The sequence below is a fragment of the Epargyreus clarus genome, unplaced genomic scaffold (genome assembly GCF_041222505.1).
Source record: "Epargyreus clarus isolate Ecla_fem2 unplaced genomic scaffold, WU_Ecla_fem_2.2 ptg000024l, whole genome shotgun sequence".
NCBI classification, from domain to species: Eukaryota; Metazoa; Arthropoda; class Insecta; order Lepidoptera; family Hesperiidae; genus Epargyreus; species Epargyreus clarus.
Window position 1 is genome coordinate 9,791,689 of NW_027332231.1, and position 22,345 is coordinate 9,814,033.

Below are 22,345 nucleotides of genomic sequence, written 5' to 3' on the forward strand. Positions count from 1 at the left end.
TTTCCTAGCTAACATTGTACTATTTGGATAAAAAACAATTGTAAAATAATAAAATACTTATTTATTAATACGTTATTAATACATAGTTCTATTAAATAGAGAATAATATTTAAGACATGTTAACTGTTTCCGTTTATAACTATTACGCTAGTTTTGTTCTTCTTGGGGTATCCGTCGGGGTTCATCGTCTGCCATCGCCAGAAATCAGTACCTGTAACAAAATTAGCTTATAAGTATTAATAATTATATGTATAGTCCATTGAGCTATTAACATTTTTGGTCCTGTAAAGTCAGCTGAAGAAATTGCGCCTTTTTATAACGAAATTAAACCTTTCAATGGACTACTAAAAATACATAAACATCAAATTCAAATTTTAGATCAGTAACAACAACAAGTAAACAAATGGTCTATAAATTCAGTTTAGGTAAGATTAGGTAAGAACTCCAATAAAATTTAAGGTAAATTTAAGGTAGATAATTTTAAAGAGAGTGAAAATAAGAAAACGCAAGTAGGATGGGATTAGACGGGACTTCTGTCACATCGTCTGTTGTGGGTGCCTATGGGCGGCAGAGACTACTTGATGTGCTAAGTTATTTTAATACAAAAACCTTCCAAACATAGATTAATTAGAATCGTCTGGACTACATCATAGAAGCAGCAATCTATTATCTATCTAGACGACCCGCGTGGCGGAGTGGTCACCATGCCGGTCTGACGCGCAGAAGGTCCCGGGTTCGATCCCCGGCCAGACAGATTTCTGGGTCGGGTGTTTGTGTATTTGTCTCTGTGTGTGTCCATAGCACCCACGATACAGGGAATCCTAGTGTGGGGCTGTGAGTGTAGAAAGCGTGTTTTTAAGCGTGTATCTATCTTCAGCCCCCATCAGGAGACTGCTGGACATAGGCCTCTCCCCGGGCACGCCACTGAGCTTGAGCTTCGGTTCTCCTCATCCAGCTAGTTCCAGTAAATGCAATCTATTATATGAGATAGAAATAGGGGCAATATCGATGCAATTTAAATAATGAACATTCAAAAACTGGCAACTTACACATCTCCTCAATAGTGCGTTGAGTGGTCCACCCCAACTCCTGCTTAGCCAGCGTCGCATCAGCCCACATCGCGGTTATGTCGCCCAGTCTTCGCGCTTCATACTTCAAGGGTATCTTGGTTCCAGTTACTCGCTCGAATACACCCACCAGCTCCTTCACGGAGACCCCTCGCCCGGTTCCTAAGTTGTATACCTAGAAATTGTTAAGTAGTATTGTAGTATTGATTAAAAATTTAAAACAATCAAAAGGACAAAAGAAAGAACTTGACTGGTCTTTTAAATGAGATAATCACCTAATAATTGATTGATATGAGAGTCAGTCTCGAGGTGAACCAGAAATGTTTGATACCCTAGAGGATCGCCTGGAAAGCCTCATGATAAATTTTGGCTCAGCCACACACTGGCTGAATAATGTGCAGGGCCGGTCTTCTGGTTTAAGGGGCCCAGCAAATGTCTAAAAGCAAAAGCTTGTAAAAGAAGATCAACTTCGTCAACTGGTGGCCCCAGCGAGCCTTTTTTTTTATAATAAAGAAGTAGCAGACAAGCATGTAGTCCACCTGATGGTAAGTGACTACTGCCGCCCATGGACATCTGTAATCAACCCCAGATAGGATTAGATATTCCTACCTGAGTCAGCCATAGATGCGCTGCTACCCTTGAGGACTAAGCTGGAATGCCTCGGAAAAGTATGTCTCCCTTACCACACCCTTCAATACGGAACACAGGAGTGTTTAATACTGCTGTTATTAGGTAGAAATAGGTGTGGCGGTGGTGCCGCCGGAGTCGAACCATAAAGGGTTCTACCACCTTCAAACCTCACTTAACACTTAACATTTCCGCCCTGGGCTTTTGATGACCTAAGTCCACCACAACCATAGGGTACTATACGTTTTGGCCACTGCTATCATACCCTTAATCCAAACACAGTAGCAGTTTAGTGTTGGTTTTGGTGGAAGATTTGTCGCATTCATACCACAGGGATTGTCATATTCGTCATGTGACTTACTCTACACTTCTTTTTTCCTTATATTCTTGATATAAAGTAAACAAACCTTTAGACCGACTTGATTTGCACTGATGAGGTTCAGGGCAGCGACGTGACCGCTCGCCAGGTCCATAACGTGGATGTAATCTCGAATACCTGTTAAACATTCAGACAATTTCAGATATTTCAAATCATTCAACACGCGATTGATATTTCTATAGAAGAGAAAGTTTTTTCTGTTCCATGCCTATTTCGTACTACAGGGCATCAAAATAAATGTTTTACAAATTTAATTCATTTAAAAATGATAGGATCGATTTTTATGGTAATTTCACAAACGTAGATGGTTTTACCCAATGACATTTTCGTCTTTATTAGTAGTATATCGATGGTTTTACCGGAAGGACGGAACTATTAAATTTGTTCATATGGTTTTCCAACATGAAATTGAAAAACTTTCAAGGGAAAAGTTGTTTTAAAAATATCCATAACCTAATTTTTATGTTTATAGAATACTTATTTGTAAGATTCATGAAGAAACAAAATAAATATACAGGTACTTAAATCTAACAAAAATATTTGATGTCCTTCCTGACTTAAATAGCATTAAAACCCACCAGTTCCATCAGGCGTATTGTAGTCGTCTCCGAACACTGTGAGCACTGGCTTCTTGCCCAGCGCCACTTGCGCCATAAACGGCATCAGGTTCGTGAACTCCTTGGTGGGGTCCTCGCCGATCAGCCCTGATGGATGCGCGCCTACAGGGTTAAAGTAGCGCAGGGAAATTATGTTCCACTTCTGTAAGCCAAAAAGGATAATAAAGGATTATCAAATTATGTATTAGGATTTATAAACTAAAGATCTTCGAGTTTAAGCTACAGAGGGTATGTCATATTTACGATGCAAGAAAATCGATGTTACTTATAGATAAAATTTAGTCAGCCGGTCATAAGCTGGTAATCGGCAGTTCTAACCGCATCGATTCGACGATATTCCAAGAAATGTACCTAAAATATGCTGGTCGATCTTCATGAATAAAATATTTCCTAAGTATTGAACCGTGAACATCGAATGATAGCATGCATTGGAGACTGACCGACCTCAGGGACCTTCAATCGTGTCAGTGATCACTAACAGGTCAGATTACCTGCCTACCTGCTCGTGTGTTACTATCAATTAAGCATGAAACTAATAAGAACTAATCGATTAGTATACTTAAATCGATTAGATCATCTGTAACCGACCAATTTGTGATAGTGCCTACCTAACTTAATGATGCATACCGTTACAATTCCGTTTAGTAATAGAACTGTTAATTATATTCGATAAAATATCAGAAGACAAAAACCTAATGGCTGCATTTTGGTATAAATAGTAATTTCCTCTCTAAATATAAGATTACGGTAGTTCCGCAATCTAATCGCCCTTGAACTTCATCAATTTGAATGAACTACAGAAAACCGGTCCGTTTCTAGTTCACAACGACACAGATTCGGTGTCATCTTACAAATACCACGGTCCACTTTTCAAAGCTAATTTGGTATTTTCGTTCAAAAAGTCCGTTTATTCATGCGAGCGTGAAGCGAGATCGTTCCGGGTTAAATTCTCAGCCAGGCAGGTTAATAAATAATGATTTAGAATAAAGTCCATAGCACTAATGGACCCATTCTATCATTCTCAGATTGCATGGACCGCGTAATAATCCGCTACAAAAGAGACTATAATATACCAAAACATGATTTTAACTTTTTACTAATAAAATACAAGAATGTGTAGAAAATGTGTTAGTATAGGAATTCTATTTATTCACTTTCGATATGCGGTATGCTGTGTTGGTATATTTAAATAACTATTCTAAATACCGACTTTTGTTTACATTTTTTTTATAACATAGGCTAGGATGCAGTCCACCTGATGGTATGTGGCTACTGCCGCCCATGGACATCTGTAATCCACCCCAGATAAGATTAGATATTCTTAGCTGAGGTCGGCTAAATATGCGCCACCTGAGGACTAAGCTGGAACGCCTGGGAAAAATGTCTGCCTTACCACAGTATAAAAACCAGAACACGGTAGCGCTTCACACTATATAATGTTATTAGGCAGAAATAGGTGTGGCGGTGTTGCCGCCACAAAGGGTCCTACCACCTTACATGTTCATTACCCACATACCTTATCAGCAGCGCTCAAGTCCTTCAACATCTCTTCGATGAAGTATTTGGTTCTCCCGTAGACATTGGTAATGTTGCCGGTAGCGTGTTTCTCTGTGATCGGCAGGTACTCGGGCTCACCGTAGACAGTGCATGATGAGGAGAATACCATTTGGTAGCAGTTGTGTGACCGCATCACCTGTTTAGGTATAAAATTGTATTAATCTATACTAATATTATAAAAAGGAAAACTTTGTTTGTTTGATTGTAATGAATAGGCTCAAAAACTACTGGACCGATTTTAAAAATTCTTTTACGATTCGAAAGCTAAATTATCCACGAGTAACATAGGCTATATTCTATATGAAATATATTTGATAAATAGATTTGAGGCGGTACAAAGTTTGCCGGGTCAGCTGGTTTAATATATTTCAAAGTTTGTTCCAATTAAATAAAATTAACCGTATGTTGAGGATAAAGTTTTATGTAATGTACGAAAAGCTTTGTAATTTTTGTAAACCCTATTGGCCATAACTGACCAGTTAAATGTTAATATTTCGCCAGAATGAAATATAATTTTTAACGCATTATATTTTTATTTAAATACGGTATCATTTTTTCTAAATAAAATGAACAGACACGAAAATTTGATGGACATCTTAACTAATACTTTAAATATATAAGTTTTTTTTATAATATAGGAGTAGCAGACGAGCATACAGTCCACCTGATGGTAAGTGGCTACTGCCGCCCATGGACATCTGTAATCAACCCCAGATAGGATTAGATATTCCTACTTGAGGTCGGCCACAGATGCGCCGCTACCCCTGAGGACTAAGCTGGAACGCTTCGGAAAAGTATGTCTACCTTACCACACCCTTCAAACCGGAACACAGCAGCGCCTAACACTGCTGTTATTAGGTAGAAATAGGTGTGGCGCCTTCAAAGCCACCTTCAAAGTATTTACAATTCTACATGCACGTAGATACAGTTTAAGGTTAAATAATATCTTGTAATGCGTGTGATTGTAATGAGAGAAATTAACGTTGAACTATGTCAGGGTTCGAATACTGATATGTTATTTGTGAAATATTAATTTAATTAAGCAGTTTTAGTTATGTATTAATGTTATTTAATCATCATTTATGTGATAATATTTATATTACTAATAGATATAATAAACGAGCAAGCAGTCTACCTGATGTTAAGTGATAACTGCCGTCCATGGTATCTTTAATCTAACGAGGTAAGATTTGAATCCTTCCCAGTGGCGTCTCTAGCAAAAATTTTAGGTGGTGGGACATCTCATGGTGGCGCTCCCTGGGTCATGGCGATGTTTTTTTCTAGCTCGCACCCTATAATAATTATGCAGCCGAGTAGCTTCAGTAGGTATTCAATTAACAGCCTAGCCTCTTTACTAAACAGTGCCGATCGGGTGTTTGCGGCGCCCCTCGTATGACGGCGCCCGTTGCGGTCGCACCGCTCGTTCCGCCCTAGGGCCGCCCCTGCTCCTACTTAACCCTGCCTAGCAGTAATAAACTTGATTAAACCTACCTCTAGTAGATTGAGCATTCCCAGGAGATTGTTCTGGTAGTACAGTAGTGGTTGCTGCATTGATTCGCCGACAGCCTTCAATGCGGCGAAGTGAATCACGCAGTCTATCTCGTGCTAAAACATTAGTTTATAAAAAATTAGTAACAGAAGGAAATATCAACGAAAGCAATAAAGAATATTTTGCAGTAGATATATTTAATGAGAATATTTTACATTAGATATATTTAATGATAAGTTGTCACTGCTGCTAATGGGCATCTCAAACCGATACCAAATACATACGTAGAAGATATAAGTACCTATATTATGATAGTAGTATTGCTGCTCTAAGAAATAAGATGGAACCTTCACACGTCTGTTACGAGTAAAAATAAGTATGGTTATCTACCGCAATCAAATCATTTTTGCAAGTAATCTTACTAAATAAGATCGTGATGAAAACTTTGAGGACAAGATAATTAATAAGAAATCTGTTAAATTACTCATACAGTAAGTACCTATGTCACCTATTGCGTTAATGGTGCGGAACCAGGAAATTTAAATTGTTAACTTTATGAAAAAATTGGTAATGGTTATCCTTATACCTTAAGAAATACCCCAGTATATTTGCTCAACCTATAGGTAAATCTTTTAGCAATATCAATTTGTTTAATAAAAACATCTCGCCGCCGTTTGGCTGGCGATTTAACATCCCAGGGTAGTAAGTAAAACCTATTCGATATTTAAATCAATCCATGTAATGGTGCTACAGTAATTACCCTCCCTTAGGTGTAGCCATATCAATAAGCTGTCTAAAAGCATGCCTACAACCTATAATTGTAAGTTTCTTTGTTTAAAAAGCAGGATATGGCTGATAAAATCAGGGTACACCTAGTCTTATCGCATTAAAATTATTGTCAGTTGTAAAAAATGTTCGCTCAAATGGTTTTACCTTATCGAAAATATCGTTAATCTGGGGCTTATCGAGTAGGTCGGCTTTGTAGAACGTGATTTTCTTGCCCGTGATCTGCTCGGCCCTTTGGAGCGCCGGGGAACCCTCTTCATCGCCCACCGCGTTGGCGAAGTTGTCGATGGCGACCACTTCATGCCCGGCTTCGAGGAGGTCTACCACACAGTGGCTTCCGATGTACCCGGCTCCACCGGTAACCAATATTGTCTTGAATCGCGGCATCGTCTGTTTCTGAAATAAAATGTTTTGGTTTTAAACAAAATTATAATTTTTACTTGATGAGTTCTTCCATCGAATTGTAAAATAAGAGCAAATTGTTCAATAATGAAATAAAATTAATGAATGTACCTACTTAGTTAGAGCAAGTCAATTTATATTTTATCGTAATCGACTTCTTCGACTTTGGAGGATCTAAAGTATTAATTTTATTAACAAAGTAAATAATAAATGAAAAGGTACTAAGTAGGTTAGTAATTAGATGTACGCTTTATTTGCTAAATTTTATTCTTGTTAATAGACTTCAAACTGACACAAGTAGACCCGCGGGCGAAAAGGTAGCACCGTTAAAATCTCGGAAGACCAATTCCCTCGCATTGTACTTACATCCGGTATGAAGTCGTGCCCGGACAATGTGCCATTAACTTTAAATCACGTCCCATACGTGGAAGGTTGAAGAGGAAATAGACAGGTGCTCACGTGAATCACGTATCTTACCTTAACGTATGACGTATCTCATCTTAAGTTAGAGTCATCGGTAGGCATATTGTGTTAGGCTAGTTATTGACGTATCTTTTTTTCCAGAGTGCGAAACAAGACTCAATGAGTCATATACGTCCTCTTAATTTACTTTATACGGCGAGAATCCAACTGAATGAAATATTTCCCTCTCATATGGGAATAATAACTAAATTTGGAGAATCATCTACTGAGCCACCGAAATAAAAAAGGCCTTCCTAAATGGAGTAATTTAAAATGTAGTCTCCGGTTTTCCTACTTATTTCTTTTTGTATTTTGTTTCTGAATTTTCCCGCAATGTTGCTTTTCTGCAAATATTTTCACGGACAAGAAAACTTTTGCATACTTTCCTAATGACTAATTCCGGGTTTACCTAGTGTATCTAATCATAAAGCGTAGATCACACAAGATCCCGACGCAATAATAATTCTAACATTACATTAAGGTACATCAGATAAAATTTTACAAGTTATACAATTTCTATGTTATTTGATAAGATTATAGATTAAAGGCACTTTCCACCGAATTGTCGGTACATCTAATTGAAGATAGTATCTGTACTTAATCAAATTAAGGTTTGATTACAATCAATTTTTTAGTGATAATTATTTATTTCTGCAGTTCAAGTTCAATATTGAACATATTGTTACAAGAATATATTGTTTTATTACGTAGGTAAGTAGCCTACGTAATAAAACAATACTGTTGCTATACGTTAGATAAATTTTAAATTACACTGTTAATTAACTTTACTGCGGCATTATGAAAGAGATCTTTAGCAGTTATAGATCCTGTTTCAAATATTTTTTTTTATAAAAATCAGTCTTGATACTCTTGATACCGAATAGGAAACATCTAATTACTTTGCAACCTGTTGATAAAATTAGGAAACCAAGTTAAACGAATAATTTTGATTTCCTACAAAGCAAAAAGAACCTTCACTAATGAAATCGTGAGCATCATGGTTTGTAGTTAACATTTAATAAAACAATCGTGACTTTGAATTTGTATTTGGATATACTGCTGACTATAGTTTATATTTACTATAAACTAACTCTTACTTCTCCGTTTTTCTTATAATATTGAAGGCCTAAACGAATAACCAAACGGAAATGCAGTCCAGTGGTAAGTAGTTACCGCCATCGTCAGGGCTGTTCCTACCTGAGACTGGCGACAGATTCGTTGTTACTCTCGAGGTCTACGTAGTAGCACCTAGGACAAGTGTGCCTCCCTTATAACCATTAACCAGTAGGTATGTACTGAACTTTTCCCTGAACTGATTAAACTGAATAAAAAGTTCAACGCTTTTTTTGTATATTTTTTATCATGGACAACTTCATTTAAAACTTTAAAAAGACCAAAAATTTCACTACTACATTACTATACTATACTGACTACTACATATGGTTTCTGTACTTACAGTTTTTCGTCATCAAACCCATATGTTTAACCATATGCATCTCATAAACGCATCGCATGTGTTATCTTTAAAGTTCGTGGAACTTAAAATTGTGACTGTTTTTTTTAACTTAGTATACGGATTACGCCAATGTTAATATTAAACAAATTTATTATTACTTAAATGTACTTTACTTTTGGCAAAAGCTTAGTCTAAGTTGGTCAGAAATTAACCTTGAGGAAGCCCGAAAAGATTTGTTAAGTAGGTCCTATAACCATGCATTCCTCTACCAATATGTTGTGTGTTTGTGTATGTTCCAAACATTGGAAGTGAAGGAGAGAGATGCCCAATAGTAGGAATAAAAAAAGTTGCAACCTACCTAAGTACGTTGAGATTGTCTTAAAATTACTATCTAAGTACTTTAAAACTACGGCAAGCTGTATAAGTAGCTGAAGCTCGCTAAATGATCATCAAGCCATTGCATTGCTCAACTATAAATTCCGAGAGTTTTGAGACATTTACTAGCCTTTGAAACATTATATTTACTTGAGAAACACGTTTTATTGTTGACATTTTGTTTTTTTTTTATTTTAAATTTACTATAAAATCTAAAGTGACATCATGAAAAATGCTGAAAAAATGTAACATATTACTTAAAGTGTTTGTAAGTAGGTACGAGCATAGAAAGATCCGTGTTGAAGCCTAGTATATGTAATCACAGAAAAATGCGATATTAATTTTATCGATAGTTTGACGAATACCAAGTAATAGTTATCATGTTTCAACGCAATGATATCATCCTAAAACATTTTCCCATTACGCACAGATGTTAAAACGCTATGATGTGAACGGACAAATAATAAAATACAAAGTTTATTTATTTACCTACTTACCTACATATTGATTGAATATTTTGCATTCGCAATTAAGTAAGTTAATCCTAGATATTAAAATGATATTTGGTTGCAAAAATAGTACGAAATTGGGGGCGGCAAAATTATTAAATAAGAGAACATTAAGTATTTTTCCTATTTTATAATATGGAAGTAGCAAACTAGCATGCACCTGGTAGGCATTGCCGCCCATGAACATCTGTAATCAACGCCAGAGAGGATTAGACTTCTGGCAGAAGTCGGCTACAGCTGCAGCTACTCCTGAGGAGTATGTGGGAACGCCTTAATTAAGACGTATATCTCACATCCTTCAAACCGAAACACGACAGCGCATTATTTTAGAAAGCAGCTTACCTATAGTGCAGGCGCCGCCATTTCAGGGGGCGCCGCGGCGCTCCCGGAGACAGCTAAGAGCATCGTCTTGGACCATCATGATACGATAATGATATGACAGAAGCGGTCAGCCAGCGCGGTGGCGGCAGTTATCAAACGCGTGTGCCCTACTTAATGCGAGGCCTAGGGTGCACCAGGGTACGTGGTCATGTATGCGAAGGAAGACGCCGAACGAGCAAGGGAGCGCGCTGAACCCGCTCGGAGGAGGAGCCGCCGCGGCCGTAGGTAAGGGCCCCCGGCGCGGTATCCCTGTAGTTCCGGGACTAGAATAGGGCTACGGTATCCCCTGCCTGTCGTAAGAGGCGACTAAAAGGGGGCTTCCGGGGTTGCGGGCGGCTGGGTGAGCGGGAAGAGTGGGAGCTCGAACCGCCCGGCCAGCGGCCCCGGGAAGGACGACGGTATGTGTGGTCGCATACCGTCGTATACACCAGATGGTGTGGCGAGCGTCAAGCTCACTTGGGCAGAGCCCGACGGGGCAACGCGCTAAGAGGACTCCGGTTGCGTTCCTTTGGAGATCCCGGAGCCCTCAACGCAGCGCAGAGGACGGCCACCGGGGGGGTTTTAGTGCGGTAAAAATCCCACATAACTCGGCGTCGCTCCCACGTTGTCGGGTACCTTTTGAAGGTTTCCCCCACGACAAAAAAAAAAAAAAAGGGTGCGCCAGGGTTTCATTGCACACGGGCGCTACACGAGCCTGGGCGGCGTCTCCGGAGTCGAACCACAAAGTACCCCTTCAAAAGTAAATAGTCCCAAAATTTTACATTTTTAGCAGACAAATTATAAAAAAATATCCCTAATTAATTAAATACTATATACACGTATTTTCTACGACCTTTTTCCGACGATCTATTCACATAAGCTGAATTCCTCCATTATACCTAGTTTATGAGTGGATGCACGATTTGCAGCTAATGTTCCCAGGAACCGATGTCAACAACCCAGTAGGGAGCGTATGTATGGCGCGCTATAATTACAGCGCAGCTCATGTAAAGGGATCCTGTTCTTCCAATAACTTTGTTATTTTTTTTCCTTTTACACAACATCCTTTGAAGAAACTAAGTTCAGTCACCTCTAAGACTTCGTATGGGCTTTACCTTCAAGAAAATGACGTGACCATTTGTTTGTAATTATTTCTACAGTCACTTTTATGGGAATATTGTGTATTGCAATTATTTACGATGTATGTGTAAAATATTCCATCTTTCCTTTACGATGGAAATGGAAGTCGGTGAATGCTCGTCTGTTTTATGAATCCTTCTAAGAAAACCACACGATGCTCGGACAGGCAAATTAATAATAAATAATTGAATCATTGTTTAACGGTTCCAAGGTTCTCCTTGTACAAAATATTAACACATTTTGTTAAGCCACAGTCATAATAATTATCCTTTGTGGTGGTGGCAAGGGAGTATTATAATTATACCTACTCTTCTCATAGTAGGTACGGTTTCGTTATATTTGTAACGGATTATTTACTCATCAAAGAAAACTGTTAAGAAATTATACAAAAATAAATAATAGAGTTACTAATGATTGTCATTATTTAAATGAGATAACATGTTAGAAATAACCCTGTTCTACTCTAAATGTAAACGAGACAAACAAATACTTACATAAATAAAAACGGAATATACTAATAACGATTAGTAGTTTAGTATCTAATTTTAATTGCGATAATGCTGAGAGATACAGGGAGGAAAACGGAGTTCTTTTTATTTCTATGGATGGGTTAGGTAGAGGTAAATTCGTGTACAAAATTTCGAAAAACTGCGCGAGGGTAATCACGCAGGCGGAGCAGCATAAAGAAGCGCATTTAGGAAAAAAACTTTAGAAATACTTAACAACTGACACATACAACACATACACTTTATTTTTATTACATACCTATCCATTAAAATATATAGGTACCTGTAACTGCATACAAGACCGTCTTTAGTCATAACTTAAAAGTTCTCTATTTATCGCATCTATAAAATAAGTTATGCATTATTCGATTACTTAAAAAGCGTGTTAAATTTTTAATTTGTATAGTTAAGTAGTATATTGCTACAAATAAGGAGAGTCGGCACGAAATCATACCATATTCCCTACATACACGCTCGGGAGTCCACAAACAAATATCTAAAGTAACTGTTTTCACAGAAAAAGCCGCTTCTAACTTTCACAGAACCGTTAAAGAGTAGAATGTGTACTTACGTCTCTTACGCGTGTCCCATTAACCACTGATACCACTGTTAATTTGATTTGTAATAATTGGTTTGGAATGAGAAAGCGGCGCGTTCAGGCCGGTCCTGTGCGCCCGCGCATCTGACTCGAGTCGGCTGGATATCGCGCGATCACCGCGGGCCGGTCACGTCACTAATGTATTGCAAACTGCCGTCACACAATCACACTGACGCGTAAGCTGATGCTAATGTCAATGGAATTTTATTAGGTTTCTGTCTGTGATTGTCGTGTTTCCTTGCGACTGGTGACTGGTATTTAATATGTCACCGGCGTTAAGAGCGTCTAGCTTAAGTATTGCCTATAGGCATGCTATGTAAGTATGAGTTATTTAAAATTAATTGATTTACAGGCACAGAATCTCCTCCAATTGTGGGGAGAGGTTCATGTACCAGTTGTTAAGTTAATAATTTAAGTATGTAGTTGTACTTTACATAACTCCGCGACACTGTGTATGATGGGATATCTTTGCTACAAACAAATAGGGCTTGAATGACCAGCAGCACACCACACACCACGCTTGAATCACACGCTCGCACAGATGCCATAAAAATATACATCACCATGTCTGCCAGTACCTTACATTATAGTGAGCTATAAGCAGTTTTATCTCAAATCTGTTCGCATCGGTGTTACAAGTGTGGCAGGCTGCGTCCGACAGTGACCTCGCCATGGCTCTACTGAGCTCACAGAAGTACCGTAACACCTCTCTCATCAGACGCTTCGATTGTTAGCATGTCAATAAAACGGAACCGAAGAAAGGCTGCCACTGACTAGACATGTCTATAGTAAATGAATAGGAAACCTTATTACCTATTTTCTAGCACGTGTATTTTGCTGTAACCACACGAATGTGTTTGAAACATGTTTAATTTTCATCGTTGTTCTAATGCAATGAACTTGTTGCATAAATATGTGAATGAAGGTGAAGGAGTGACCTTGAATTTGCAAAAAAACAACCTTCATATTGCTTATACCTTTACTGTTAATATAGGCACAGATGTACAATGCATATCGATATCCGACGCTTGGAAGACTTCAACGAAAGAGGTCACGGTCTTACAAATACGTATTTGTATGAAATCTATACATTTTTATTTTTAGCCTTATAACAGTAGATGCAGTGCTGGTATGATATCGATTCAAGGTGGTGATGAGGTAGTGATAAGTGTACGAGGTTTTGTGTAATATATAACCAAATGATTAAAGCGTTTTTTACGTGTGTGATAGAGCTCAAAAATTTACTAAAAAGATATTCGTACATAAGTTATGTATTATAAAGAATGAAGTTTGTTACATTTTTTGTTAAATATGTTATTTGTGAATGTTTTATTTCTTAAATATTTTATTTAGATCTCAGGGGTAGCGACGCCTCTATGGCCGACCTCAGGTAGGAATATCTAATCCTATCTGGGGTTGATTACAGATGTCCATGGGCGGCATTAGCCACTTACCATCAGGTGGACTGCAAGCTCGTCTGCTACTCCTATATTATAAAAAATAACTAACATTACATCAGCGTGTAGAAGAAGGCAGGAAAGACAAGTGCAGGTGCTTTTCAGGAAATGGTCGCTTGCTCTATAAATGTCACGTGTGATAAAAACCACGACATTTTCAGTTAGGTACTATTCATTGTACTTATATAATACCGAAATATTGCATATTGTTATATTTAGTAATTACTACCATATAAATAATTGATTTTTCGATTGTTTTTTTGTTATAAGGTACAAAGCTACGAAGTTTCAGTGTTCAACAATTTCTATTGTATTCTATGTATAAGTATGTATGTATACTTAGTTTAATAGGAAAAAATCTTTTCACATATAATTACTAGATGCACCTAAAGCTATCGATGTTTGAAACCAACGTATCGATAGAATCTTGTTTATATAATACTGCAATCTCTTTACGGATGCAAAATTTGTGTGTTCTTACCGATTCGTTATTTTATATTGTTCGGAGTAATTTGATAAATTTAGATCAAAGTGTAGATAGGCCCTAACGGTGTATGTAAAATAATATAATAGCATATTCGTGTAAGTACATAATCTTAGATGCAAGTTCCCTATCTTATATCGATAAATATCTATCGGTTATGGCCTAATAAATGTAGACAATTTGAGAATGAGCATAAATAATAACTCAGTTTAAAGTTGATTTTTATTATTAACACACTTTTATTAGCTTGGGTTGTATGTATGTATGTACGTAACAGAATGGAATCTTTGAACCCGATTTCTATCTACTTTGAACGTTCAGTTTAATTCAAAATTTTGAAGAATTATCAAAAACCGATGACAATACACGATTTTAATAATTTTGTACCATTGTCCTTATCAACATTCTCAGGATTAACGATTTTTGAGGCGAAATTGTTAAAGCGCCTGTGAGAAAGTTCATCGCAAGTTACTATTTTTCGCGCTTTTCGAACCTGATAAATGGAGCACCCCACACTTTTTCCACAATTATACTATTTACTGTTCCTTAATTGATTCCTAGATTGAAGATTATTTTTTTGCTTTTTAGTTGATTTTAACATAAAAGCGTGTTTTTTAAACTATATTTATCACGCCTAATTTTCACCTTTATAGTACTTAATGTGTAAGAATTACCTTCATGCTAGTGTTTTCTGTACATATCGTAATTTTATCGTAATTTTAATAATAAGTCGTACTTAGAAATTAGGTTATTACCTTAATGTTAATACTTAACTTAAATATACTCGTAAGTACTGAACAATTGCCTAGTCGTCGTAAATATTTTTTGCAATAATTCCGATACGTGGTGTAGACAGGAAAGTATCTATTAATTTTCAGAACAATAAAAATATTGTTGAATTAGTAAATCCTCAATCTAAAAACTGCACTCTACAATTTGTGGACAATAAATTATACCTACGTTACTATTGACTATTCCGAGATTTTTAGGAATATATTTTGTGAATAAATTTTATATGAGTGTTAATACTAGTTTTGTTATATTAATTATAATATAACAAAACTATTATACTACATATAATATTATATACTACTATAAATAATAACTATGAATGACTACAATTATGTAGTTAGAAACATTATTCAGATATCCTAGATTTTGTATAGTATTATGGAAACAGTTGATAGGTAGAATATCTGCAATTTAGTAGGACGAAATCGAATGATGAATAAATAAAATACATGAAATTAAATAAAAACAATTTATTGCTTCCTATTATTATCAATCAACATTTTAATAAAGATTTTATTTTAAATTAAATTGCATTTTAGACCTGGAGTTTATAAATAATTATTTTTTAATCATTTTATTTTTCACGAAACATGTGGTCATCACTGCTTGCACCCATGCAATTCAGCCAGATGTTTCATGTGCACAGATTAAATAGGATTTTATTCAAATTTGCATAGATAATCAATTTTATTTGGTGTCATAAAGAGGAAGTCGTGATATTCGTAATTCGTTTCGGATTAACTTAAAAATAATTAATAATTACAATGCTCGATTATTTTTTCTACACACTTCGGAAAATCCTACCGGAAATTGAAAGACAAACCTTATTCTATAAAATTCAATAAGAATACAACAATACCCATTCAGTAATTCACTGGTAACATCAACATTATTTTTATTTTTTGGTGATTTTATTCACAAGTCAAAATTGGTAAAGGATATAATAACAATTACATATATTTTGGCAAAATACTTAAATCGGTAACACTCTACGTCTAAACGTAAATAAAAGGAAATCATTCACCGTCTTATGAAATAGTAAAACATTATGACTAGTCAAACTTATATAATGAAATCAATACTTTGGTCGTTGTGCCATTTTTTTAAGATTTAAAAGCTTTTGCTATTTTTTTACGTTTTTTCATATTTTTTATCATCTACATGATCTTAAATTAAAAGTAAACGTCGCATTCGATATTGTCGGTGTCAGTTGAATACGCAGCGATACAATGATTGCGATTGCGACCTGCAAATGAAATAATAATTTGGTTTTACTGACATAATATAGAAGCCAACAAATTGATATAAAAACAGAGAATCAAGACACATTAAAAGGCATGAATATGGAAACGTTTCGCAAGAACACTTGAACAAACAATTTCGAAAATTATATTTTACTTTGTAATTGTCCACGTAAACTACTGCTGCATCAAAAAAATCGCATCCATCGTGGCCATCGTGGTGTACTATGTCTTAAAGTTTAGGACAATGACGTCACTCTGAGAGGAGCCCAGACCAGAGACCAGCAGCCCAGCAGTGTGGCAGGGTATTGCTATACATCGTTGTAAAGGTTCTACTAAACCCATTTCGGCATGTTTATGCTTAAAGGCCCGTCACAGAACATTTTACTTAGATATACGAGTAGTATAAAAAAATAATCTTACGTCAATTCTAATTAGTCTTCTTGGCATCTTTGGTTTCTTCCTTGGGCTGTCCCTTGCCCAGCAGCTTGGCCAGCGAGTCCCAGATGCCGCCCATGAAGAGTGCGCAGAACAGGTTCTCGAATGGCACGAAGGGATCGTGGATGCCCAGCAGGATTGAAGACAGCTGTTGGACAATACGTTTATTAAAGCATCGCTAAAGGTCTGGGCATTTGAATATAGCACTTGAACACAGGAATAAAAGTGGCAATGTATGGAAAAATATGTATTTTCTTCAAAATTTTCCTTTTCCTTTAATTTGTCACATAAAATTACTTCCCAGAATTTGATTCTTCTAATCAACACTATCAGATAGTGGAATAATATAGCGGATGTATTTTTTTTTTCAAAATGAACTCGTTCGATTCCCGGCTAGGGAAAAAGTCATTTTAAAAATGATGCAGTTTTATTTTTTATCAAAATCGGCCTCGTAACTCCTTTCAGCATTTTTCGCTAATACTTATAGTTTCGGATTTGGCCCTGAAGGCCCGTTTGAAAAATTCACCCTGTATAACTAATTCGAAAAGTTAGCTTTAGATAAGACTCTGTTCGATTTGTAATTGGTTGCAGATGACGGCAGGCTGCCACTTAATTTAGATGTGTTTCATTTATCGTATAATTAATATAAAAAATCTCCTCAGGTAAATTCCCAGTCTATTCCTAGACCATTTGACAAAGATAATTTCTGTTTTAATGTACAAATTGTTAGACTTACGACTGGTAAGTACAATATGGTTCTATTCGGTAACATACGTGGTAGCTAGACGGATATAAAGACTGTGTAAATTACCTAGTGATAAAAACATTATATTTTTTATCGATAAATCAATACGATTAATTTTGATAACTGTATTGACGCCATCAAATCAAATTAGATAGGATCTTTATCAGGACGAAGATTAAAGTGATAATTAAGTTATATAAGAAACTAGAAGTACATCGAATCTTTTAGGACTTGCTTTCATCATCGAAATTTTTAAATTTATTTGCTGAGTTTTTATTTTTTAAAAGTGGCAAATAGCACGAATGATATATTTCGTTTTGCTAATTTTGTCATACCCCTCAAACATACCACTAGTTTTCTCCTCTCATTTAGATTTTTATCACCTACAAAAATAAATAGAGCGGTAAGCAAAAGATTGTCTGTGGAATAACCTTACAATTTTAGCAATCTAAGACATGGCTTCTGAAGTGGCACCAATAAACGTTTCATTATAATTATTCAACCTCTTATAATTTTCAGGATGATTACTCCAAATCATGGGCATGTAGTGTAAACTTACTAGTGTGACCTTACTAGTAAATTATTAATAGAGTTCTAAAAACGGGTCCGAAGGAGTAAAAAATAAGGTGTACCTTAAAGTAAACGAAGAATATGACGATGCCGAAGTACACAAGTGCGTGCGGCGCAGAGATGAGGTCGGTCTTCTTGTCCAACACGAAGATCACGGACGCCACTAGCGACGCTTTCGTGTAGCTGGAATCCATAAATTATTAGTTAATAAGAGAACTAACTGAAGGCCAAGACGAATACAAAGTAATAGATGTACAAAGTATCAATAGACAGAGTCTAAATTCCAGGCACGCTCTTGTGAGTATTTTATAGAGATAGATTGTCCATCAATCTCCATTAGAGCATCATGGTGGTACTTCAGCTTTAGACTGTAGATCATGGTCAGTTTTGGGGAATGTTTGCTAAAGAGCAGTTAATATGTTATAAGAGTAACAGCCAGTAACCTGACCTTGCCTGCATTTATCACTACAGGTCATTGTCATTTATTTGTGTATTCATTCGCAATACTTGAATAATAGCAAACGAAATTATTGTGATGCAAGTCTAATACCCGCAAGCTCTCCATATTGCTCTTAATTCTTAGTCGGTAATGGCATGTTAAAAGACTTATGCAGACTTACAAGCTAGGCTGCATAGTCTCCATGGCAGTTGGTGTCCAGGCGCCGCGGATGAGCCTCTCTATCAACTTGGTGAATCCAGCGCCATTGCCTTTAAGTGTGCCTGAAAATTTCAATAAATTGGTAAGGCATCTTTAATCGGATCAATGGTAGGCCATCGGTTCAGGTGACGCAAATTATGGTCTTATACCTAATACGCGAGCACAGATGGCTATAAAATTTTCAGGGTTATTGTTCTACTTTGAATGAAACAATGGCGACAATACAAAGTAAACGAAATACAATGTTTAATTATAAAATAAACAATACACTGTACCCAAAAATGAATCCTTCATAGAATCAATGATTAATTTGTTTTAAAGTCGATTAAACATGAGTGGCTCTACCACGTCTCTACCATATTGAATAGCACTTATAGTACCTATTTATACACTTCTTACGGACTATTAAACTATAAGTATCTATGCATTAGACAAATTATTATTTTCAATTCAATCAGCAAATAATCAGGACGTTTGGTAAGTACTTATTTTGATGTAAACTTACCGATAATAACCATAATAATATACGCGTTAGGATACAGTTTGGCGGCGTGAGTGACTCCATCGTATACCTTCTTCGCACGGTATATTTCCTTCATAGCAGATGCGACCACCTTGACTGGCAAGAACTTAGCCACTTTATACCCCACGTCGAATGGCGTGTAGAAGACCACGTACCTAGAAATAAAATATTAATGCACGATAGGTATGTGATTTACATTAACAAAGATTAATTTAGTCCTTCGAACCTACTCGTATGTTCAAAGTAGAAAGGCATATTATGTGGTCGTTCTCAGATACGACGCCAATACCAAGTTAATGTACAATATACATGGATAGAAATGACATTTTACTATCAGGTGAACTGCACGCTCGTTGGTGTTTCTATTTAATAACTAGTATCTTTTTAAGTCTTCAAATACCTTATGTGTACTAAACTATTAAAATTTGCAACATGCAGTATTGCCCTCAAATTTAGTTGTTAAAATACATCTATTTCGCTAAAATACGTAATCGAGAGGGATCGTGGAACACATTTTCAATAAATATATAAGTACTCTGAAGTTGTTGCGAGCAGGTGTAGTCCTACAATTTACTATAGCGACGCGGTTCATTTCTATATTCAGAGCGGACTAGCAGTTTTACGCGGACTATACCTATATGCAAGTTATTACGAAAAAACATCGTATTATTTAATGATGTATACCCACCAAGTGATAGTTCCAATGATGAGTTGGGGTGTGTTCTTCAACGGCGCTAGCATGGGCTCACCGAGGAGTCCGTTAGCCACCATCCCGCCAGCGAAGATCACCAGCATCGTGGACAGCCAGCATGATAGAGGGTGCTTACGTGAGAACGCCTGCGCACCTGTTGAAAATGAAAAAGTATTTTTAAAGAATATTTTCCCTGTTTAGATGTCATTTCCCTTAGGGCGCCACTGAACGAGGTGAGCGATCGAAGCTAAGCTAATTAAGATTTAAAGGTGGTGGAACCCTTTGTGGTTCGGCTGCGGCGGCACCATTACCACACCTATTTCTAGCTAATAACAGCAGTGTTAATAAGCGTTGCTATGTTCTGTACTGGTTTGAGGGTTGTGGTTAGGGATATATACTTTTTTGAGGCCTTTCAGCTTGGTCCTCAAGGGTAGCGGCGCATCTGTGGCCGACCTCAGGTAGGAATCTAATCCTATCTAGGTTTGATTACAGATGTCCATGGGTGGTAGTGGCCACTTACGATCAGGTGGACTGCATGCTCGTCTGCTACTCCTATATTACAAAAACAGAGTGGTGTCCTATGAAAATTCTATAGCGACACCTGTCGCAATCTTTAGCTCGTAGTCGTAGCTTCAATCCTATACCTTTCGAGCTAACCTAAGTGGCTAAGAAATGAATATGAATTAATTTTTACAACAACAATTATAGGACCTTATTGCTAAGGAACTTATGAACTAGTATTCTCATATTATATTTACACAGCCTTAAATAAAATAAAAGAATGATTTATTTGACGCAGTTAGTTTTTTCTATGAGTTAATAGTGGGCCATTATCATTAATAAAGTAATGTCAATTTTAATTTAATTACTAATGTTCCTAAATGACACCTAAAAGTGATACAAACCATTCTGCGGATTTTTTTTATTTTATATATAGTTATTAATGTTACGAGCACGCATATATGTAGATAATGTTAAGCTCGTAATGACTGCTGTCTATGGGCATCTGTAACTAACTTAGACTTTGATTTTTTTCGCTATGTAACTAACTTCCATGAAATTATTACCAGATTATACTTTTATTTCATCATTGATGGTTTTACTGGAAAATAATAAAAATGTCAATATATTTATTATTTTTATATAGGCGTTGCTATGATAATTTATTGGAAAATATATTTTTATTTAATTTTTGAAAAGAAAAGTCATTTTGTATCCTGGTGAGATATTGTAGTGCCACATACATAATTTCAAATGTCGTAAGTGTGGCTCGTTGGTCTAGGGGTATGATTCTCGCTTCGGGTGCGAGAGGTCCCGGGTTCAAATCCCGGACGAGCCCAAATGTTAATTGTTTTGTCCTATTCAGTTTTATTATTTAAATATTTGTATCTTTGATACCTATTTTGAAATATTTTTACCACAAAATTTATTATGTACCGATTTTTTCCTAAACGATAAACAGTTTTCCCTTCGCAATTGCGCCATCTATCTGAAATTATACTTTTCTTTCGTCATTACTTTGTAGGTGTCGTAACCATCTCGCAGATTGATTCGAACTGGTTCATATCTAAACCAACCTTGATTGATATAAAACATAACCTCTACATCAAATTGTTGAAACTCTATCGGTACCTTGTAGCGAAAAATTTCACGATAGAGTACTGTAACGAGCTTCGCTAAAACGAGTTATTATCAATGTAGAGATAAAGAATATACACGACACAATTCACCGCTAGCACTACCTTATTTATTATATTCATAATAATAAATATTAGCCCATTGTGACTATAATCATTATATTATTTGTATAGAATATTTAATTCAATAGACATAATTACACCGCACCACATTGTCAGGTTTAGACATTAGGAGCTGTTTGAGTTGATGCAGGGAACAAAGCTATTTATAAACCCGATTGGTGTCTTTATTTTAGTACATTGATTTCGGGCAATAAATTACAAATTTAGACAATAGTAGCAGGATGCGGAAGCGTGTCAGTGGGTGGAAATTGGCGGGGAACATTTAAAACACACATAATGGTCCTTACCAGCCCCTAAATCTTCTCTGACCGCAAGTGCGCATAGCAAGGAATGCGCTACATCGAAATAGGGATACATTTTCAGTTTTATAACCTGGTTGGCCAGGTCCAAAAAGGCTTCGGGATCCATGGTGATCGTTTTTTGTGAAGCTCACGTATTTTAGAGAGATTTTTGTACAACTTAACACCGACAATAGTGTGACACGATAGCGCGTGTCCGCGACCGGCCGCGGGCGAAGTTGCCGCGAGACTGTCCGTGGAGGGTCGGAGCGAGCTACTCCACTCGCTTTTTTGATTATTTTGGTCTGAAGCGACGAGGCGTTCTAGACGCCCAGTGTCCCGCCGTGACCAACTGATTGTAGATTTATGTACGTCACT

General features: G+C 36.6%; 2 protein-coding genes and 1 non-coding gene across 3 annotated transcripts; 1 reads left to right on the top strand and 2 right to left on the bottom strand.

Annotated features, from left to right (window-relative positions):
- Positions 1-38: 38 nt before the first annotated feature.
- LOC140752360 (UDP-glucose 4-epimerase) lies at positions 39-12,463 on the bottom strand. Its single transcript, XM_073086628.1, has 8 exons — positions 12,304-12,463; positions 6,670-6,918; positions 5,739-5,852; positions 4,207-4,383; positions 2,652-2,832; positions 2,102-2,190; positions 1,050-1,242; positions 39-211 (listed from the first exon to the last, which is right to left on the bottom strand). Exons 2-8 carry the CDS (start codon positions 6,907-6,909, stop codon positions 120-122), a joined length of 1,086 nt encoding a protein of 361 aa, XP_072942729.1. The 5' UTR covers positions 6,910-6,918; positions 12,304-12,463; the 3' UTR covers positions 39-119.
- Positions 12,464-15,518: 3,055 nt separating this feature from the next.
- LOC140752363 (trimeric intracellular cation channel type 1B.1) lies at positions 15,519-22,315 on the bottom strand. Its single transcript, XM_073086634.1, has 7 exons — positions 21,977-22,315; positions 19,927-20,083; positions 19,221-19,393; positions 18,678-18,777; positions 18,120-18,240; positions 16,728-16,890; positions 15,519-16,309 (listed from the first exon to the last, which is right to left on the bottom strand). Exons 1-6 carry the CDS (start codon positions 22,095-22,097, stop codon positions 16,735-16,737), a joined length of 828 nt encoding a protein of 275 aa, XP_072942735.1. The 5' UTR covers positions 22,098-22,315; the 3' UTR covers positions 15,519-16,309; positions 16,728-16,734.
- TRNAP-CGG (transfer RNA proline (anticodon CGG)) lies at positions 21,197-21,268 on the top strand. The gene has a single exon. It is a non-coding gene; the product is annotated as a tRNA-Pro (tRNA).
- Positions 22,316-22,345: the final 30 nt, after the last annotated feature.

What these genes read in the sequence shown, in the direction of transcription:
- LOC140752360 (XM_073086628.1), bottom strand. Translation starts at nt 6,909, where the DNA reads ATGCCGCGATTCAAGACAATATTGGTTACCGGTGGAGCCGGGTACATC. An exon ending in GAATGCTCAATCTACTAGAG is followed by an intron (nt 4,384 to 5,738) that starts GTAGGTTTAATC and finishes ATACCTAAACAG; the next exon opens with GTGATGCGGTCACACAACTG. An exon ending in CAAATCAAGTCGGTCTAAAG is followed by an intron (nt 1,243 to 2,101) that starts GTTTGTTTACTT and finishes AACAATTTCTAG; the next exon opens with GTATACAACTTAGGAACCGG.
- LOC140752363 (XM_073086634.1), bottom strand. Translation starts at nt 22,097, where the DNA reads ATGGATCCCGAAGCCTTTTTGGACCTGGCCAACCAGGTTATAAAACTG. An exon ending in CAGAGAAGATTTAGGGGCTG is followed by an intron (nt 20,084 to 21,976) that starts GTAAGGACCATT and finishes CATTTTCAACAG; the next exon opens with GTGCGCAGGCGTTCTCACGT. An exon ending in TATTATTATGGTTATTATCG is followed by an intron (nt 18,778 to 19,220) that starts GTAAGTTTACAT and finishes TGAAATTTTCAG; the next exon opens with GCACACTTAAAGGCAATGGC.